The sequence below is a fragment of the Hippopotamus amphibius genome, chromosome 17 (assembly GCF_030028045.1).
Source record: "Hippopotamus amphibius kiboko isolate mHipAmp2 chromosome 17, mHipAmp2.hap2, whole genome shotgun sequence".
Taxonomy (NCBI): domain Eukaryota; kingdom Metazoa; phylum Chordata; class Mammalia; order Artiodactyla; family Hippopotamidae; genus Hippopotamus; species Hippopotamus amphibius.
This window is the reverse complement of record NC_080202.1, coordinates 24,786,754-24,806,829: the sequence shown is the minus strand read 5'-3', so window position 1 is coordinate 24,806,829 and position 20,076 is coordinate 24,786,754. Positions and strand designations below refer to the sequence as shown.

The 20,076-nt window shown below is 36.1% G+C and overlaps 1 protein-coding gene across 4 annotated transcripts in view; it reads left to right on the top strand.

Annotated features, from left to right (window-relative positions):
- Nucleotides 1–20,076, top strand: part of CLTC (clathrin heavy chain) — a 66,234-nt gene that overhangs the window by 14,196 nt on the left and 31,962 nt on the right. For all 4 annotated transcript variants that reach the window (XM_057714281.1, XM_057714280.1, XM_057714279.1 and 1 more), the window contains 9 exons: nt 5,418–5,625; nt 8,312–8,580; nt 9,142–9,303; nt 11,476–11,589; nt 12,277–12,450; nt 15,257–15,454; nt 16,206–16,406; nt 18,508–18,660; nt 19,151–19,273. In XM_057714281.1, the coding sequence (XP_057570264.1) occupies nt 5,418–5,625; nt 8,312–8,580; nt 9,142–9,303; nt 11,476–11,589; nt 12,277–12,450; nt 15,257–15,454; nt 16,206–16,406; nt 18,508–18,660; nt 19,151–19,273 (1,602 nt within the window). The remainder of the gene's footprint in view (nt 1–5,417; nt 5,626–8,311; nt 8,581–9,141; nt 9,304–11,475; nt 11,590–12,276; nt 12,451–15,256; nt 15,455–16,205; nt 16,407–18,507; nt 18,661–19,150; nt 19,274–20,076) is intronic.

Here is a 20,076-nt window from a genome sequence, read left to right as displayed (position 1 = left end):
CTTCTAGGACAGCTGTATTAAGCAGATAAAATGCAAATACAAAAAAAGCTAACCTTGAGGTGGCCTAAGTACCGATGTATTATATGTACCAGTGGTATCTGTTGAAGCTTTACTATGTGTCAGGCACTGTTCTGAAAGCACCTGAGATTAAATCCTCACAATTGTGGAATATGTACCATCATCTCAGATGTTTCAGATGAGGAAATGGATATACAGAGATAATTGATTTGCCCATGGTCATTTACGTGGCAAAACTAGGGCTAAACCCAGACATTCTGACTTCTATGAGGAATCCACAGAACTAATTCTGGATGGCACTCATAGTTTATAATCATAGTTATACATTTGTACAGTAATTGTCTACTTAAATGAAGAAGATTCTGTGTTCTCTAGATTATGCGGGATCTGAAACGCTATTTTTCACTACAAAACTAAGAGTGCAGTGTCTTACTTTTTCTCTTGGCATGTTAATCCAAATTAGGGTGAGGAGGGAGGAGAGGGAAAAGGAAACATTTTTGTATCATGTGTAAAATGTAATTCCAGGGCATGCCCGGGTTTTGGGTGTGATGATTAACAGTAAATCTATTAATATTTACAGCCCTCCCCTCCTTATCTATGGTTTCCCATCCATGTAAAGGACTTTGCAGCATCTGTGGAGTTTTGGTGTCTGCAAGGGGTCCTGGCACCTACCCCCAGTGGATACCAAGGGGACGAACGACTGTACTTATTTTTTGAAACCTGAACTGGACTCCAGTGTCAAGTCCTGCAGTAGTGCTACCTGCAGACCAGTGTCCAAAATCTAGCCTGGAAACTAAACAAATTACAAAGTTTGGGTGGCTTTCTTTAAAGGGGGAGCAGTTGATAGTTTGTCTGCTTTTGTGCGTATGTCATTAATGTTTTTTTTAAAAAGGGAGAATGAAAATACTTTCATCTGTACATAGGATATCTAAGATGGAAAAGTATCTCTGATCGCTGGGGGGAGAGAGTATCACTGGAAACGTGGAGTGGGTGACTTCACAGTGTATATACCTTTTTGTGTAGTATGAATTCTTTGCCATATGCATGTAATAACTATTCAAAAAAAAGTAATCCCTTTTCTCGTACCTAAGTTAATTGACTCTATATTCTTACTTTATAGCAGCAAAATAAAAGTTCTTTGACATTAAAAAAAAAAAACTTTATTATGGAAACTTCGTAGTATATTTCAAAATAGAATATCCCCAGCTTCAACAGTAACAACACTTTGTCAACTGAGAGCATTAAAAATGTGGCCAGAATTCAGATATTAATGTGTATTCCCTGTAAATAGTTGCAGGTTTGGCGATGCTTATATATTCTCTGAATTTATTAGTAATTTGTTCCACAGTCTGTAATTCAGTTTCTGTGGTAGGTAGCCCACACACCATCAGACCTTTATAATTGACTAGAATATTTTATGGCTAGTGTGTGCTTTTTTGAAAATGAAAAATATTTAAAAACATTTTGGTGTTTTTTGGCTTTTGATTTTTTTTTTTTTTTTGTCTGCGCTGCATGGCTTGCGGGATCCTAGTTCTCTGACCAGGGCTCCCAGCAGTGGAAGAACGGAGTCCTAACCACTGGACTGCCAGGAAATTCCCTATGTTGTATTTTAAAGTTTTAATCTATACGAATATTACTAGACACAGTTATCTACAAGGATGAGTCAAAAATTATCCACACTTTGCTGTAGAATTTATTTCAGTTAACTTTTGGAAAAGGCAGATACATCATTTTCAACATAATCTCCTTGCTTTTCAATCCACTTTGTCCATCTGTCAACAAGCTTTCATATTCCCTCATTAAAAAATGTTTTAGGCTGAGCTGTGAGCCATGAATGCACTGCTGTCTTCACTTCTTCATCGGAAGTGAATCTTTGTCCCCATAGGCCTGCTTTCAGGGGACCAAGCAGGTGAATGTCCGATGGAGCAAGAGCAAGACTATAGGGAGGATGCTTTAACACCTCAAAATGAAGTTTTTGCAGAGTGTCAGCAGTATGGGCAGAAGTGTGAGGACATGTGTGGTCCTGGAAGATCACAATGCCTTTGGATAGCAGTCCTCTGTGTTTAATCTGAAGTTTAGGCTTCAGCTCTTCAATAAGCATATCTATCCATTCATACACACTTCTCTGCGACAAAACACTTTCTCCATACTGCACACAAAGTATTCGGTAAATAACGGCACCATATAACGGCACCACGTACACCCTCAGACCACAAAAAACGAATCACTGCACGCTGCTCTTTCGTGCGGATCACAAGCAGGGCATCCATTTTTGCTCGCCACAGTTACAAATGAACTGATGTAACACGTTCACATCTGCACAGCAGTGACTGGGGAGACAGTAGCCTTGAATGGAAAGCACTTATAAGACAGTGGGGCCAACAGAAGTTTTAATATAACTGGTGTGCGGGTAATTTTTGACTCACTCTCGTAATATAACACTTTTATGTGCACCTAAGCCAGAATTGTGATTAAAGATGGTGACCTGTCTGTCCTATGACTGTTTGGGGATGTTTCCCTTATGAATATATCCTAGGAAAATATGGGAAGAATTGCTCAGTGTTTTGGGTATTCTGACTGAAAAGTATCACCAGTAAGGAAAAATCTTACTGACCTTAGTTGAAGAGGAGGAAACAAATTTAACTTTCTATAGGAATAGGTCACTTGAAGTTCTGTCACTTATTCTAACAACTGGGAGAGGCTTTTTAGGAAGGAGACGTTTCCTGTTAAGTTGTGTAAATGGGCATTACTTAAGTATGTGCCTTAAAATGTTTAAATGTGTAGGTTGGTGAGAATATGCCACCGACCTTTTGTTTAATTTTGTTTTTAAAATAAAGGATGTAGGTCTGTTTCACATGGAGTACATTCTTGACAGAGAAGACTGAAACTATATGTGCATAGCTTTCTTGGTAGATTGTGTTTAATGAGAATAGAATATAAGGATTATGTACATTGTGAGGAGTATAGGAACCCCACCTACTTTGAACCAAATCTTTGCCTTTTCTGCAAATAAAACAGGTCTGAGGCTGAATGTTAGTGCTAAATTTTGACAACATGCCTTTCTTGCTGCATTTATCTGGAGATTTAGCTGGGAATAAGAAACACATATTTCTTGACTTACTTTTTTACCTCCTCTTTACTGTCTTTTCTAATAGTGTTTGCTTCTCTTACAGTTGTCTTGTGCATGCCTCTTATGTGGAGGGGTAAAAAGGAATCTATTAGAGTCATTTATGGGTTCAATTAGTAGTGTTTGTGGTTTGCATCCTTATTTTACTTTTAATTTTACTATTTGACTAGCACTATTTATTTTTACTTTCTCAGATTGTAAGATTTAAGCTGTGACAGTTGAGACTCAAAATTGCCTTAGGTGAATGCTTGGTAGTGACTTAGAAGCATAGAATTCTTATTTTACAGAGTTGTTCAGAAGATAACTTGTTCTTACGTATATAGTTCTGGGAGCTCTAGGATCTACTGGATTTTTTCTTAATTATTGGAATGGTAACTATCAATTAAATTTACGAGTCCGAGGACTGGTCTACTCAGAAAAATAGATGTATCCACCTCCTGTGAAATTAGACGGACAACTTGGTTTGTACAAGGCTTCCCTTAAGCTCCCACACAGTCCCTTCGTATATTTTTGAGGACCACTTATATTTATCTTCCTCCATTAGTTCTGAAACTAAAAGTCAATAAAAATTCAAGTTAGGAAGAAATAAAAATTGAGAATTCATAAAGTTTTGTTGTAACCAAACTCATTTATAAGTTATATATCTCACAGCTTGTGTACTTGCCTTGCATTGCAGCGTATACTTAAGCTTATACAGCTAGTTAATCTTCTACTTTATTACCATGTTTGTGTTAATAGTTAGACAATTGCTTGTTTCCTTGCCCTGATATTCAGTGACTAAGTTACCATAATTATGCTTTATAATTGGTTGTACCTGCAGTCATTGAGGTAGAAGAGGGAAGTGAAAGTAAAATGTAGCCTCTTAATCTTATGTTGTATCTTTTTGAGATCCTGGCCGGTCATAGTTAAGCACTATTGGCAGAAGAGTTTGACAAAAGAATTTAAGGAAAATACAGTTAATTTGGTTCAGCCAGCCCATAAGAGAGTCGTGACAGTGATGGTCTCTGGGAAGGGAAATTGGCTATCTGGGGAACAAAGGCAGGAGGAAGACTTGATTTTTTTTTTTTCCTGTGCTTTTTCATTTTTGTTCGTATTTTATTCCATGTGAATTTGTTATGTGTTGGAGGAAAGGGAAAAAAAACAAAACACCCTAGGCTGATCAGAGCTGAGAAAGCCTTCAGGTAGCCTTTGAGTGTTACTTAATCTTTTATATTACATTTAGTCACCCAGAGAAATGACCCACTCTGGTAGGAATCTCCAGAACAAGTGCCTTTTGTTCTTACACACTTAACTAGTTTTCAAAGACCTACCATCTTTAGATCCTATATATTGGCTTAGCAAATACTTTAATAGCTTCTGAGTACACAAAGCAAATCTGATTCCACTATTTTCCTTGTTAAAATCCGTAAGTAGCTTCCTTTACCTATAGGACAGATTCAGGATTCTTAATGGGGTGCATCTAGCTTATCAGTCTAGCCCTTGCTTGTGTTTATAATTTTAATTCTGTACTCTGAAAGTCTTTCATAGTCTATACTCAGTGTTACAGAAGTACTTATAGTTGCCTTAGCAGACCACACTTTTATCTCTCTAGGCCTTAGCATTTGTTCTTCCTTCTGTTGAGCATTTTTTAGTTTTCTTCCCTTAAATACATTCATTCCCTTGCCTGTAGGCCTCCTGTGACTGGATCTCTCTTACATCTTTGTTTTGGCACTTTTTGCAAAGTACTGTAACTTTGTTTTTTGTCTGCGCTGGCTAATCCAAGTTCCTTTAGACCAAGAACCCTATGAAATTTTTAAACCTCTCGTTTTATGCTGTAATTTAATTTTCAGATTCCTGAAGTCCAATGCATATGAACAGGTAACCACTAAATGCTAAAGGGAATTAGGACAGATCCAGTAGTTCAAAGATCTTAAACCAAGAAATATTGATTACCTCAGGTCCCTTGACCCATAAAGGCTAGCTCTCAGATGTAGCTCTTTCCTTTATCTTTATATCTGTTTATTCTGCCTCTTAGTGGTAACCAGAGGGTTACGCACCTCAAGTTACAACTACAAGGTTATAACAAAACAATTGAATGCCATATTTGTTGGAAGAGAGAAGGTCCATTATATTAATTGCCTCACTTGAATCAATGTAATGGAGTTGTCACTGTTGAGCTTGAAGCAATAATGGTTAAGTGAGGATTTATAATGATAACAGTACATAAATATCAAGTCTTCTAGTTAACTTTGTAACATGATTTATTAATATTTTTTGTTTTTTTCCCCCTCAGCTCCAGAACCTGGGTATAAACCCAGCAAACATTGGCTTCAGTACCCTGACTATGGAGTCAGACAAATTCATCTGCATTAGAGAGAAAGTAGGAGAGCAGGCCCAGGTGGTAATTATTGATATGAATGACCCAAGTAATCCAATTCGAAGACCAATTTCAGCAGACAGCGCCATCATGAATCCAGCCAGCAAAGTAATTGCACTAAAAGGTATAAAAAGATTGTGGGGTTTTATCTTCTTAATACTCTTCCTATGTATAATTTATTCAACATAATAATTAGGATCTATTTGTTTTTAGTATATTGATTAGGTTTGGTTAAATAGATCTGCAGAGTTAAAGGTGTTACTGTATTTGATTTTTAACTAAACTTTCACGACTTTCACTTGGCATATTTGTGTGAAATGTCTTTATTCGTAGATCTACTTGGAAAATTTTATGTTTTAGATTAAATGAATTTAAATTTTATACCTACAGTATCAAAGTTGTACTGAAAACATAACTCCATATACAGAAGACATAAGAAATTAGTGATTCATATTCTGGAATAAAATATACTTTACTAATATTAGAAATTTGTTATGATAATAAACTTGCTTCTCCTGCTGTGCCTTTTTTATACTTCAGGCTTGTGTTTCATTTAGATCATCAAGTTTAAAAATGGCTTGAATTTATACTCTTTTTAAAAGTATGTGTGTAGATAGGTGGGTATTAAACTTTTGGAATCAGTGATGTTAGAGTTTATTTCGACTAACTTTTTAATTGTCACAATAGGAAGCTGTACATCTGGTCAGTCTAAACAGAGTTCAGAGAACCTCATACTCTGGGAGTCTGTGTTAATTTTTTTCCTTTGAACTTTAGACTGAGAGTGTAATTGACTGTTTAAAGCAGAGGTTTTTAAGAGGGCTAGGTAACAAACTGGCTGAATCTGAAAGAGATGTTTCAGTGCTTATTTTTTGCTTTGTTGTTTTTCTTCTTGGTAATAGGAGGAAGAGTTCAGACTCCTAGTGATTTCTTGATAAATTTGTGGGTGACTTGTTAGAGGTGTGAAGTAGTTAAATAGACTTTTTTTTTCCTCACATGATTTACACTTTGTATTTAGTAGTGACACTGGTTGGAGATTAAATTACTTGTGCAAGGGGTGGGGGGCAAGCATAGTCAAACAAGTAAGTCAGCATTACATATCCAAGATGGGAGTTGATCTCCTCTCAAGGAAAGATGGTCCAGCTTTTACTTGGGATACTCGTTTTGTGGCAGCGATCTATTATTTGCTTCTATTAAACAATACATATTTATACTTTAGGGTATTAAGCTCCCTTCAGCCTCCTTAAAGAATTTAAATTCAACTGCTTAGCAGCTCTCACACCTCTATTAAAAGGCCATCGTTTTAATTTTCTCGAAATTCTTTTCTATTTTTAATGTTATTGTTATTTTATCACATTTCTTAATGCTTTCTTATGTGTGCAGATGGTGAGTTATTTTAAATTAGATTGTGTTAGTTATTGTCCTGTTCTATAAAAAGAATTAATTGAAAAGATTTTCTGAGCATAGTACAATATTACCATTATAGATTTGTGCCTGTATGTGTACATTACAGAGTTAAGCTGTCATCCCTTGCCCTCTTCCCGAAACCACCCCATGTACATATACTCCAACCTCTTTCATGTAAAGAATAAAACATGTAATTGACTAGGGGTTGGGAAAAACAGCAGAGGAAAGTAAGTCATTCCCAAATACTGCTTCCTTCTGAATCCAGTTTCAAATCCCTTGGTTTCTTTTTATAAACAGGACTATAACTCTCACAATTGTTCAAGTCTGGTTGTGGTTTACCTATTGTGTGGGATGGGAATAACATTCTTCATTTTATGGAAGAAGTTTTTACCCATGTAGTAATTAAGAAGGGTCGTGATACAAAGCTGTATGTTTTGTGTCCTGTCCCATCCCTCTCTCCATCCCTACCCCCATACTATCATATAATTTTTGTTCTTCAGGAGCCAGAATCTCTGTGGCTCAGTGATGGAGTTTTCCTTAGTCTCTAAGGACTAATCTGAACTAGATAGCCTAGTGCCAGCTCTGGGCTTTTGACATCTGTTAATTTAAACCAAATCACTTTTCTGACTGTGATGAATTTCAAATTATAAGTACAAGCCTTTGCATCTGACTCTGTGAACTCTTAACATTCACGGCAGATTTCATCCTTCTTTTACTAAATGTTTGCTGTCTTAATTGGGTGAAGCTTAAATTGTATTATCTCTGGCATAATAACATCTGAAACTCCTCCTTTGTCTCCCTTTCCTTTCCTCCAGCACCTCTACCTTCCCTTTGTATCTTAAACCAATTAAATGTAGCATGCACTTCTCTTATGTGCTAGTGGTACAAGGTAGAGTTGAAGTAGATCCTCTTCCAAAAAGAAGTGTCCGCAAGATTTAGTTGAATGGGGGGGGTGGTGACTGCCTTTAAAAAAAAAACAAAAACATTTTCCCCATGTGCTTGAATCAGATTTGCTTTCTTCTGTGTACCTACCATTAACTTAGTTTATGGGTAAACATTCTTAATTAAGTATGAAGATTACAACTTGTTTTCCATCATTAAGTGAGCTGTTCTTTAGACTCATTTTTAGTTGGGATTTGGAAGTCATTATCTGTTTTAAATGTCTTTATTAGAGGTGATAGAGTTTTTGCTTCACATTTAGGTATAGATTGCTCAGTCTCAGCTTTCTCTTCAGTGGTTGCTGGTCTGTCGCTGGGACTTCTGTAGTTGGTTATTAGTCTCACTATAGAACCGATCTGTTTGGAAGTTAACAGATTTTGCTGCAGAGATAGTCTAGTCTAGCTAGATATTAATTTATCCTGAACTTTACTTTCTTAGTGATTCATAATTCTTAATTTTGTTTTTAGCTGGGAAAACTCTTCAGATATTTAACATTGAAATGAAAAGTAAAATGAAGGCCCATACCATGACTGATGATGTCACCTTCTGGAAATGGATCTCTTTGAATACGGTTGCTCTTGTTACGGATAATGCAGTTTATCATTGGAGCATGGAAGGAGAGTCTCAGCCAGTGAAAATGTTTGATCGCCATTCGAGCCTTGCAGGATGCCAGATTATCAATTATCGTACTGATGCAAAGCAAAAGTGGTTACTTTTGACTGGCATATCTGCACAGGTAACACTTTTCTAGTTTTTAATGAAGAAAAGGTCTAGAGAATTTATGTGCCCAGAATGCAATTTATTTTGAAATTAGGTGTTCTTTGCAAATCTGACTTATTTTGGAAGACTTTTTTTTTTTTTCCCTTTCTTTGTTTTTAAGAAATAAAGGTTGCTGACTTAATGCCTTGATACTACCTTACAGTTCAGAGTACTCTTACCAAGGTGTTTTTAGGTCTTATTTGCAGGTTGAGTGGATATTGAGTTCCTGTATGAATGATTTGGAATTTATTGTGGATATTTTCTGCAGAATGAGTACTGCTATATCTTTCTTTTTTTAAAGATAGTATAAAAAGATGGTTGTATATGAGGCACATTTTAAACATTCATGTTAAGCTTTAATAAGAGAAGGTTTGCAGCTAAATTTTAAATTAAGTACCAAATCTACATTGAGAGACTAACAAGGAATTGTAAATCCTTCTAAAGTTGATAAAGCATTGTGATTATTTCACGAGTTGTTGAATCTGGGAGTTACTGATTCATTGGGTCCCCAAACTTTATTCTGCTTGATCTTTTGTAGCAAAATCGTGTGGTAGGAGCTATGCAGTTATATTCTGTAGACAGGAAAGTGTCTCAGCCCATTGAAGGACATGCAGCTAGCTTCGCACAGTTTAAGATGGAAGGAAATGCAGAAGAGTCGACGTTATTTTGTTTTGCAGTACGGGGTCAAGCTGGAGGGAAGGTAAGTTTTGCCTTTGGAAATTATTTTAGTGAGAACTTGTCTTTTGTCTTTCTGTTACTAATTGATTTGTTATCTGATTTCAGCATGGTCTTCTCCCTTTCTTAATAATTTGTTTTTAACATTCAGATTTATGGTGACTTTGTTTAAATTCTGTTTCTAGTGATACTTGTCTAAAATGAATGTTCTTTAACAACTTATTTGTATCAGCTGTTTGTAGTAGGACTTTATTTTCATCGCCTTTACTAAAGGCCTTAATTTGATGTTTTCAACTTTACTGTGCATAAGAATCACTAGGGTGGCTAAAACGTACATTTGTGTACCCATCTAGAGTCTGATTGGAGCTCATAATGTGCATTTTAAGTGCTCTAGGTGACTAGATAGAATGTGGACCACAATTTTCAGTACCATTGCCTTAAATCAGAGCTTCTCAACCCTGACTATACATTGAAATCATCTGGACAAATTGAAGTACTTTGTAGGGTTCTTAGTTGCAGACAACAGAAACAGGGTGTGGTTGATTAGAGCATAAAAAAATTAATGAAAGGATAATTGATAGTTTATAATAGCTAGGAAGGTTTAGAACCAAGCTTGGAAAATTAGGAGGAGTAAGGGAGGGTGAGCAGCAGCCAAGAGCCCTGCCACAGAGCTCTGAGGACGTGCTGCTGCTACGATTGCACTGCTGGGTGCCACAGGTGCCCCTGGGAACTCAATTTGACTGTTGTTCTCACTGCCACAGCACAATCTCTGAAGTCTTAATATTTTTCCATGCTAAGTAGTTTTTTTAAAAATCAAAATAGAGATTGCTTAAAATACGGTAATTGATAGCCTCTAAGCGGGTAGGGAACATATGCACGGAGGTAGAATTCTGCCTGAAATTTCAGAGTAACAATCCCTGAACTGAGGAATATTCCTACCTCTCAGTATGACAAGGATAGAAAACCCAATTTAGATATTTAGGTCTGAGTTGATGGAATTTAAACAAAAAGACATAGGTATTAGAAGTTAGATACATTAAGACATAAGGCTGTGACATTTTTTGAAAAGTCCTCCTGAGAAAAAACCTTGCATATCATTTTTGTTTTGTAGTATCTGAAAACTAGTTTATAGGTTCTTGAGCCTACTTGATATATTGTGCTATATCTTTTGTAGTCTGCCGTGGTTTTTTTAGGGAAGACATTTTTTCAGAATGGCTAGTCATCCTAATTAAGGATGAGACCCTATAACTTTCATATGGTTATATGTCTTGGAAACTGAATTATTGTTTGCTTTAGTCCATTCCTGACATGACTAGCAAAATATATAATACTCTTTCATTGACATCACTTGCTTTCTCTTGCCTTGCTCACTCAGACATTTTAAACCAGAACGTTCTCACCCAAATTTCTGAGGTGTATGATTAGAGCGACAACTCAGCTGAGGTGTATACTTATCTGTGTTTAGCGTAGGTGTGGGCGGAGAAGAGTTTAACAACACGAGTTAGATTTCTATTTGGAAAAACTAAATTATAATCAAAAACCATGAGAAAGCCCTTTTGTGGGTATTGTTTTACCATTCTTAAAGTAGATTGAGGTGTAATTGATTGAGCTATTCTACTGACTTTTTAAAGTTTTTATCTTGAAATAATACATATTATTCATAGGAAACTGCAAAGACAGTACAGAGAGATCCCTTGCCCTTTACCTAGTTTACCCCAAAGGTTACGTCTTGCATAGCTATGTAGTACAGTAGATAAACCAGAAGTTGACATTGGTACAGTTGTATAATCGTGTCATTTTATCATGAATAGATTCAAGATACATACTACTCCCTCACCACAAAGATTTCTCTCTTGCTACCCTGTTACAGTCACAACCACTTAACTCTCCCTCACAATCTTTAGCCCCTGAAAATCATTAATTTACTCTCTATTTCTAGAATTCTCTTCAAGAATGCTATATAAATAGAATCATGTAATATGTGATCTGAGAATGGCCTCTTTTTGTGTTTCCCACTGGGCATAGTGTCCGTGAAAGTTCATTTTGTTACTGAAGAGTGTTCCATGGTGTGGTTGTACCACATAGTTTACTGTTCACCTGTTGTAGGACATTTTGGTTGTTTTTAGTTTGGGGCTACAAATAAAGCTGCTATGGTCCTTTTCGCAGTTGATCATAGTTTTTATTTTCTTTTCAACAGTTACATATCATTGAAGTTGGCACACCACCTACAGGGAACCAACCCTTTCCAAAGAAGGCAGTGGATGTTTTCTTTCCTCCAGAAGCACAAAATGACTTTCCTGTTGCAATGCAGGTATTTTTTTTTTATTTTGCTGCATCGGGTCTTAGTTGTGGCATGCGGGATCTTTTGTTGCAGTATGTGGCCTTCTCTCTAGTTGTGGCATGTGGGCTCTCTAGTTGTGGCACTCAGGCTCTAGAGCACGCGGGCTTAGTTGCCCCGCAGCATGTAGGATTTTAGTTCCCCGACCAGAGATCTAACCCGTGTCCCCTGCATTGGAAAGCAGATTCTTAACCACTGGATCACCAGGGAAGTCCTGCAATATATATATTTTAAGCAAAGCAAATGAACTTAAAATCTCTCCTCTTAACACAATTAATTCAAAAATTACTACTGTCAATATAATTTAAGTGGCGCCTTTACTCAAAAATAGTTTGTTAGTTAAACTCTATAAAGTAATACTCTTACTTTCATGTAATATATAAATTGGCTTATCCCAAGTTGTTCAAACTTATTTTTTTCTCTTTTATCTTATACAATTTATTAATATTTTTGTGTTTTATTTAAGAGCTTGGGATGTCCCATATTTGAATTTGCTGTAAAAATGAGGAAACCGTAAATAATAGCTTTTAATTTTTCATGAAGCCTCTTGTCAGTGTTCTAGAATTTCACCATCTCTAAAATGGAATTGGACTAAATTTTCTGTTTATAGATTCATTATTTTACTGAAGTGTTGATTTTTTTTTTTATATACATATACAGATCAGTGAAAAGCATGATGTAGTATTCTTGATTACTAAGTATGGTTATATCCACCTCTATGATCTTGAGACCGGGACCTGCATCTACATGAATAGAATCAGTGGAGAAACAATCTTTGTTACTGCACCTCATGAAGCCACAGCTGGAATAATTGGAGTAAACAGAAAGGGACAAGTAAGGAAACCTTGAAAATTAAGTGATAAAATAGCACTTATTACTGTTAGCTTTTTTCAAAAAGTAAGTGGTAACTTTGGATATCAGAAAATAATATATACCTAAAAATGCAGAAGCATATGATATAGTCTCTGTTTAACACTATCTCAGAGAAAGAAACTATTTGACATACAGTATATCCACCTAGGATTGTGTTTGTGTCTTTCTGTTACCAAGAGAAGTGACTCTTCATGCAGAGAAACTAGTAGGTTCACATTTGACAGACTGTATCTTTTTTTTTTTTTTTTTTGGCTGCACCCTGAGGTTTGTGGGATTTTAGTTCCCTGACCAGGGATTGGACTTGGGCCCCAGGAGTGAAAGGGCCAAGTCCTAACCACTGGACCACCAGGGAATTCCCAGACTATACTTTTTATAGGGGTTTTCTTCCCATGATCTCTAAGACAAATTATCAACTACAAGGAAAAGAATTCTTCCTACATCTTTTTTCCCACCTCTTTAGTTATTACTAAATGTTTAAGCTTGGAAGGTGATATGTTACAGTGACTATGATATGTTCAGTGGGGTACTTGAAGTTATCCGATTAGGGAGTATATTAGCTGTTCTGAATTTGTCACATTTGACATACCTTCTCACACAACCTAACACAAGTGATCCTTTTTCTGTGTTTTAGTGTTTTAATGTGATTTAAAATATACCAGGAGGTATCTTTTTCCCTAAAAAAAAAAAAAAAAAAGTTAAATTTTCAAAAACAATACTGTTATTGACCTTGCCTTTTACTAGTTTTCCTCCAGATTAGTATTTTTCCTAGATATTAAGCAAAAGAAATAAATAGGTTTTTTCCTCCTTTATTCTATTAATTTCCAGAAAATGGTATGTATATAAAGAGAGAAATACTCTAGAGAGAGGGCGTCTTTCCCTACTTACCATCCTCTCCCTCAGTTCCACACCTGGTTGGGTGCTTCTGCTTTATGTCCTTGGATCTTAGGGAGCCCTCCTCGTGGCATTTACCACAGTGAATTACAGTTGTTTCAGTGACTCTTCTCCCTTAGGAAAGGGGCTTTTCTTTGTTTAATTGTATTTCTACACCAGTCACTGTCTGGCACGAAAGCTGCTTTAAAAATTCAGTAGCGTTCATTTATTCAGTTTCATGTGTCTCTCTTGGAAAAATCAAGAATGAATAGGTCTTCTGGTGAACTAAGTTAATGATAATTTTATAATCATGAATTTGTTAAGCCAGAGACTATTGTTTTAACTAAAGTATCTTGAATAATTTTATATATATATTTAATATTCATAACTTTGATTCTGGGAATCATTTTCCTCCCTTTCCCCCCACAAGTTTTCTGTGCCAGCTGCTTTGAATAAGAAGATGACAGTAACCTTTAGGCCTCAGGGCTTTACTCTTTTGATCAGCGCCCACTGTAGCTGGACCTGTGCCCTGAAGGAATGCGTGTGTGGTTTCTATTGGTTGAAAAATCAGAAGTGATCAAGATGACATCATTGCCAATATCTAGCTTAAATTCTGAACTTGGTAGAACTGAGTACTTTAGAAGATATAGGAACCTTCTTTGTCCCCTGTAGATCTTAAGTACTGGTTTCTAGAAATCTGCTAGTACAGTCTAAAAATAGGACGAAGATGAAACTATGGATTTGATGTTTGGTGAAGACTACAGAAAGTATAGTTAGAAGTAGGTTTGTTCATCTTCCTTGTTTTTCCTAGGAGGTAAGTATTAAAGATGGGAGTCAGGAACGCAAATGACTATAAAGAAAGTAATTCTTCCTTTTTTTAAAAAGGTACGTCTTAATATGGAGTAGAGTGACACATTGCAGATATAAGATGGCCTAAGCTTTTGGGGATTGGTGTCAGACCTGTAGAAATGAAACAATTTTGCAGGTTAAAATATCTTCATTTTCCTCAAAAGGAATAATAGAACAGGCAAATAGATATTACCTATCTGGTTATTGAGTTCTCATTTATTTAACAAATATTAAGCATTTACTGTATGTTAAACACTGCCTGGTGCTAATAATACAGTTAAACAAAGATAAGTCCCTTTCCTTATGTGGAATAGTGACTGAGAAACACTTAGATGAGAAATACTGGTATGAGAACTGCTGTTGGGGGTAGTATAAGTAGTTTATAAGTTGGGGTGTATAACCAGCTCTGGTGCTGGGGAGAGGAATGGATGAATAGTGAAGGGCTCCCATTCTCTTTGGCAGTTGACATAAATTCAGCTTTTAAGCAAGTAGATCAGTGTTCTGTGATGGTGACTTGCTAGGAGGACTGAGGGTAGGTAATTGTTTTTCAAAAAGAAGCAATTAGAAGTTGCTCTTTACTGGTGCCACATTTATCAAGCACCTACTGTATACCTTGCAGTATATAAGGTGCATGAGGATTCAGTGGGCCTCCCCTCATTGAGTATATAATCTGGACTCTGGGAATGTAAATGTAATTAAAATTACTGAAAAATCCTAGAGTTAAAAGGAATATACCTTCAACTTCTTCCAAGTGAGCCCATACCATGTTAAGAATGAATGGATGGTAGCAAAGCAATTAGAGTTTGGACAGTACGAAGAAGGGAGTTACTTATATTATAAGGTGGCCATATTTTAGGAACCCACGAATGGCTTAGCACCCCGTAGTCTTCTTTTCGGCCCTCTTTTTTTTTTTTTAAATGGCAGTAAGAAAGCAGCTGTCACAATTTTATTACCTTTGTGGCTCAGTAGTCATCAGCTCTAGATGGATTTGGTATCAGTGATACTCACGTGAACACATTGCAGCTATTCATTAGCTCTTCAATTGCAGGTTCTCTCAGTATGTGTGGAAGAAGAAAACATAATCCCTTACATCACCAATGTCCTACAAAATCCTGATTTGGCTCTGAGAATGGCTGTACGTAACAACTTAGCTGGTGCTGAAGAACTGTTTGCCCGGAAATTTAATGCTCTTTTTGCCCAGGGAAATTACTCAGAGGCAGCAAAGGTGGCTGCTAATGCACCAAAGGTAAACAGTTATGAACATGAAGTTGCCATGATTGGATTAATGCTAATATGCTCTATTTGTAATACTGTTAGAGTTGGAACCAGCTTTCCACAGAGCAACTAATCTTTATTAGGATATGCTTTCCAGTAGAATGAGTTGCTTGTCAGTGCCTCTAGATTTAATTAGTTTTCTGTGCTCTAGATTTGGTTAGCTTTTTAAAACTCAAGGTGTCAGAATGACGTGCAGATCTAACAAGTTCTGATTTACGTAGATGTAGTACTGTTTGGTTACTTAGTTGTTATACTGTTTGCTCTTACCTATGATAGCTACTGATTTTATTTCTAAAAGTTGAACATTAAACAGATCCTGCTCGGTTTATGGTAGGAGTTGTTTGAAGTTGAGCTGAATTTATCCTCATCATCTTTGTGTTACGTTGGACTGAATTAACACCTTACTCTCTGACCAGAGTAATGAAATTCCCACTTAACCTAATGTGAACCTGGAATAATAGTTAGTTCTTAACTATTACTCTCTTACATATTGGCATTATAATTAGGTTGGTGTGTTTCTGGTTCAAAATAATCTCATAAAATTGAACCAGAAGTTTGACAGATATTGACTGAATCTTTACTATTCAGTATATTGAAGATTTGAAATTTGGTCTTAGTAGATGGAATCATGCCTTTTAAATTGACTTAAGAGACCCATGGAGTTATTAGTGTGATGTTGGATGATCTTTAAAAGGAGTCTTTAACATTTCTGTTTCTTAAAGGGAATCCTTCGTACCCCAGACACCATCCGTCGGTTCCAGAGTGTCCCAGCCCAGCCAGGTCAAACTTCTCCCCTACTTCAGTACTTTGGAATCCTTTTGGACCAGGGCCAGCTAAACAAATATGAATCCTTAGAACTGTGTAGGCCTGTACTTCAGCAAGGGCGGAAACAGCTTTTGGAGAAATGGTTAAAAGAAGATAAGGTATATTAACTTACATTAACATATTTTTGCTTTGATTAAATACCATGTTAGCAAGTTAAAAATATAGGCTGTGCCAAAACATCTCCATCCATTATTTATTGTTTGTAGGAATAGAACAAGAAAAGACATTTCATGAGATACATAAACTTATTTCCTTTTGAAAATGTATTTATTTTTGTGGCACATTGAGGGTAGCATATCTTTATTTTAAAGTGGAATCCCGGGTTGCTTGCTAGGTGGTTAAAACTACTAACCTGGAAGCAAGTTGCTATCCTTTTGCTTTAGGAAAAGGTTAGTGTGAGACACTTTGTGCATTTATATTTTTCAACATATGTAACCCTCTGTTGGACATAAGAATATGTTCCTGTCTCCCGCATCCCAGACTTGATATGCACAGTAGTTTCAACCATACAACATCATATCTTTCCTTTTAGAACTTCCCAGGTACCGAAATTGCGGTATTTGCTGCTAATAACCATGTTTGGGTGTGCAAGGGAGATGTTAAATAAAACATGTTGAATCAGAAATACGTTAATAAGACAGCAGGGCTGTGTGATTAGCAGTGGTACAGATTCCCAGAGTGATCTCACAGAATGTCAACTGGTGTTACATGAAAAAATATTTAACTGAATTTCTTGAAATTATTTAAATATGAACCTTTAAAAACTGTTGTTAACCAGCTTTCTTTTCTGTAGGATTTCTCTGTGCCTTTTATATTCACTCAGTACTTACTAATTTCTTTTTACATAGAGCATCTAATGGTATTATGTTTTCTAGAGCACATTATGGGAAAATGTGCTTTAGAAAACAAGGCAACTAACAAGTTTAAACAATCCATTAGTGGTATTATTCCTTTTTTTTTTTATTATTCCACAGAAAGCCTTTCTCCACGAAGTGGCAATATTGAATTGCCATGTCTTATTCTGTCAAGAACTGAGGTGGTACTGTTTAAAGCACTCCAAGTAGTGAATAACTTTTAATGTTAGAGCTTTTGGCTTTAGTGTATGTTGGTAATACTTTTACATTACTAATTCTGAGTCCTTGTTTTTTGACCCAGCTTCTGGCAATCTTATAGGATATTGGAGGATAGTACTTCAGAGTTGGGATCCCTGGACAGGAGTCTCCTGAAGAATAGTTACTAGCCACATAGCGAATGTTTGAGGTCCATCCTAATTGTTTAAGATAAGGGAGGATGGGAACAGCCAAGGTAACTGAGTTGACTAATAAGGCAATGTGAAGGCTTTCTGGGTATCATTATCTTTTTTGGTAAATGGTCATATAGGATTCATTTGTGGTAAAAAGGACACTGGTCAACTCTTCATTAGTTAGCATGTTCAGTTGAGAGGTATAGGCTCTGATAGAACTTATCATTATTGAATATCAGTGATAAGGGCTGTTCTCTGACATAATCATTAAATAGAAAATCAACTCTAGTATATATAGCAAAACTTTTAGAGAAGCTGCTTTCCAGATTGGGCAGCTGACTAAGGCAGATTGAGTAGTACAGAGCAAGGTGTCTGCATGCATACCACCTAACAATTCTAAAACTTTCGTCTGACCTTGTAAAATTAGTATCCTGTTTTACAACCTTAAATCCAAAAATCAAGAAGATAATGAAGCTTAGAGCCTTCAGACATACAGATTATATCCTAATTTTAATAATGGTCTTTATGGTAAGCCTCATCTGGCTCCTTGAATATCAGATTTTCATTTGGTAACTTTACATTAGGAGCCTCATTATTCTTGAAAAATTGAGACCATGTGGGGCTGATATCTGAATATTCTTAATAGTTAGAAGTACAAGATTCCGCTTTTTAAATATTTATATTCCTAACAAGATAGTTGGTAGTATCTCTATGTGTGAAGTCTTGATGGGTTTTTATCCTTGATTAAGTAGAATGTGTGGAGAATTCTCCTGAGATATTGCTGTGAATACAAAAATCAAGAGTCCATAACCCCTGCATATTTATAATACATTCTGGGACAAGTGAGTAACTAAGTGCCTCTCATGTTAGTTATTATTTATAGTGGAAGTAGTATCAACTGCTCATTTATAAAACAGCTCTTGGATTACTAAACTGTCTCTTTTTCCTTTGGACAGCTGGAATGCTCTGAAGAACTGGGAGACCTTGTGAAATCTGTGGACCCTACATTGGCACTTAGTGTGTACCTAAGGGCTAATGTCCCAAATAAAGTCATTCAGTGCTTTGCAGAAACAGGTCAAGTCCAGAAGATTGTTTTATATGCTAAAAAAGTGAGTTCAGTGGAACAAATTCTCAACATAAATTCATTAAAACATTAAGAGAGAAATTAGCGTATAGAAACTCTCAGTGATTTTAATAGTGAACTGTCTTAAATTTTTATAATTACTTGGAAAAGTATTAAAATGCTATTATGGCTCTCGCATATAGGATAACACTTCAAAAATGGAGACGGTTCCTCTTTGCATGGCTTACAGAATTTAAGCTGCTAGGGCATGTTTAACCTGTTAGAGCAAAGTTTTTGGTGGTCAATGACACTGAATAAGCCACTTATAAAAATTTATAGCTATTTGTTCGAATAGATTATCCCCAAGGTATCTATTTGTCTTATATAAACCAAGATCAAATTGAGCTTCTAAGTTAAAACTGAATTTGTACTTTTACTAGTAGTCCTGTAGTGGCAAGATTCTGTTGTAGAAAAAGCCTTTTAAATGATATAAAAATGGAACTTTGCAGCAGGGCTTAAGTTTTTTCTGTTTGTAGGTTGGATATACCCCAGACTGGATCTTCCTACTGAGAAATGTTATGCGAATCAGTCCAGATCAGGGGCAGCAGTTTGCTCAAATGTTAGTTCAGGATGAAGAACCTCTTGCTGATATCACACAGGTAAAGGAGTTAAAATGTATTTGTAGATGTTGATTTAAATAGAGAATGGGGGGATCTGAGGTTAAACAACTTTAGAGAAGAATGGGTTAACTTCTCTATTTGTAGAAATTAGAGTTGCGTTTATCTACATGGATAAACCTCAAGTATGTTACCAAAAAAAGCAAGTTGCCAAAGAATGGACAGTAAGATACCGTCTATATACAGTTCTAAAACATGCAAAACAAATACCATCTCATTTAGAGTGGTATATGTGTTAAAAATATGAAAAATACATGGGAATAATAAAACACAAAGGATAGTCACTGCCACTAGGTGAAGGGAGAGGGAAGAGATGCATGTATGAAATGGGAGTCACAGACTCTTTAATTTTTATGCTTTTGTATGTTTTAAGTAGTTCATTGGGGAATTCCCTGGCGGTCCAGTGGTTAGGAGTCTGTGCTTCCACTGTGCCAGTACAGGTTCCATCCCTGGTTGGGGAACTAAGGGATCCCCGTGTGGCCTGGCATGCATTCATGCATAAATCAATCAGCCAATCAGTCATCAGAATTTTAAATCTATCAGTTTATATTCTGCTGTTATATAGTATCTTGAAATATTTTGTGGTTGTTTTTACTAGAACTAAAAGTAACTCCAGAAGACAAAGACTTATTGTTAAATTATGAGGTTATGTTGTCCAAATAATATTCTTTAAATCTGGTATTTGATCTGGCAGTGTTTTATATGTGAAGAAAAAGATAATGTTTCATTTCCTCTTATTTACATATATTGTCAACAGTATCATAAAGCAGTTTTTAAGTATCTGA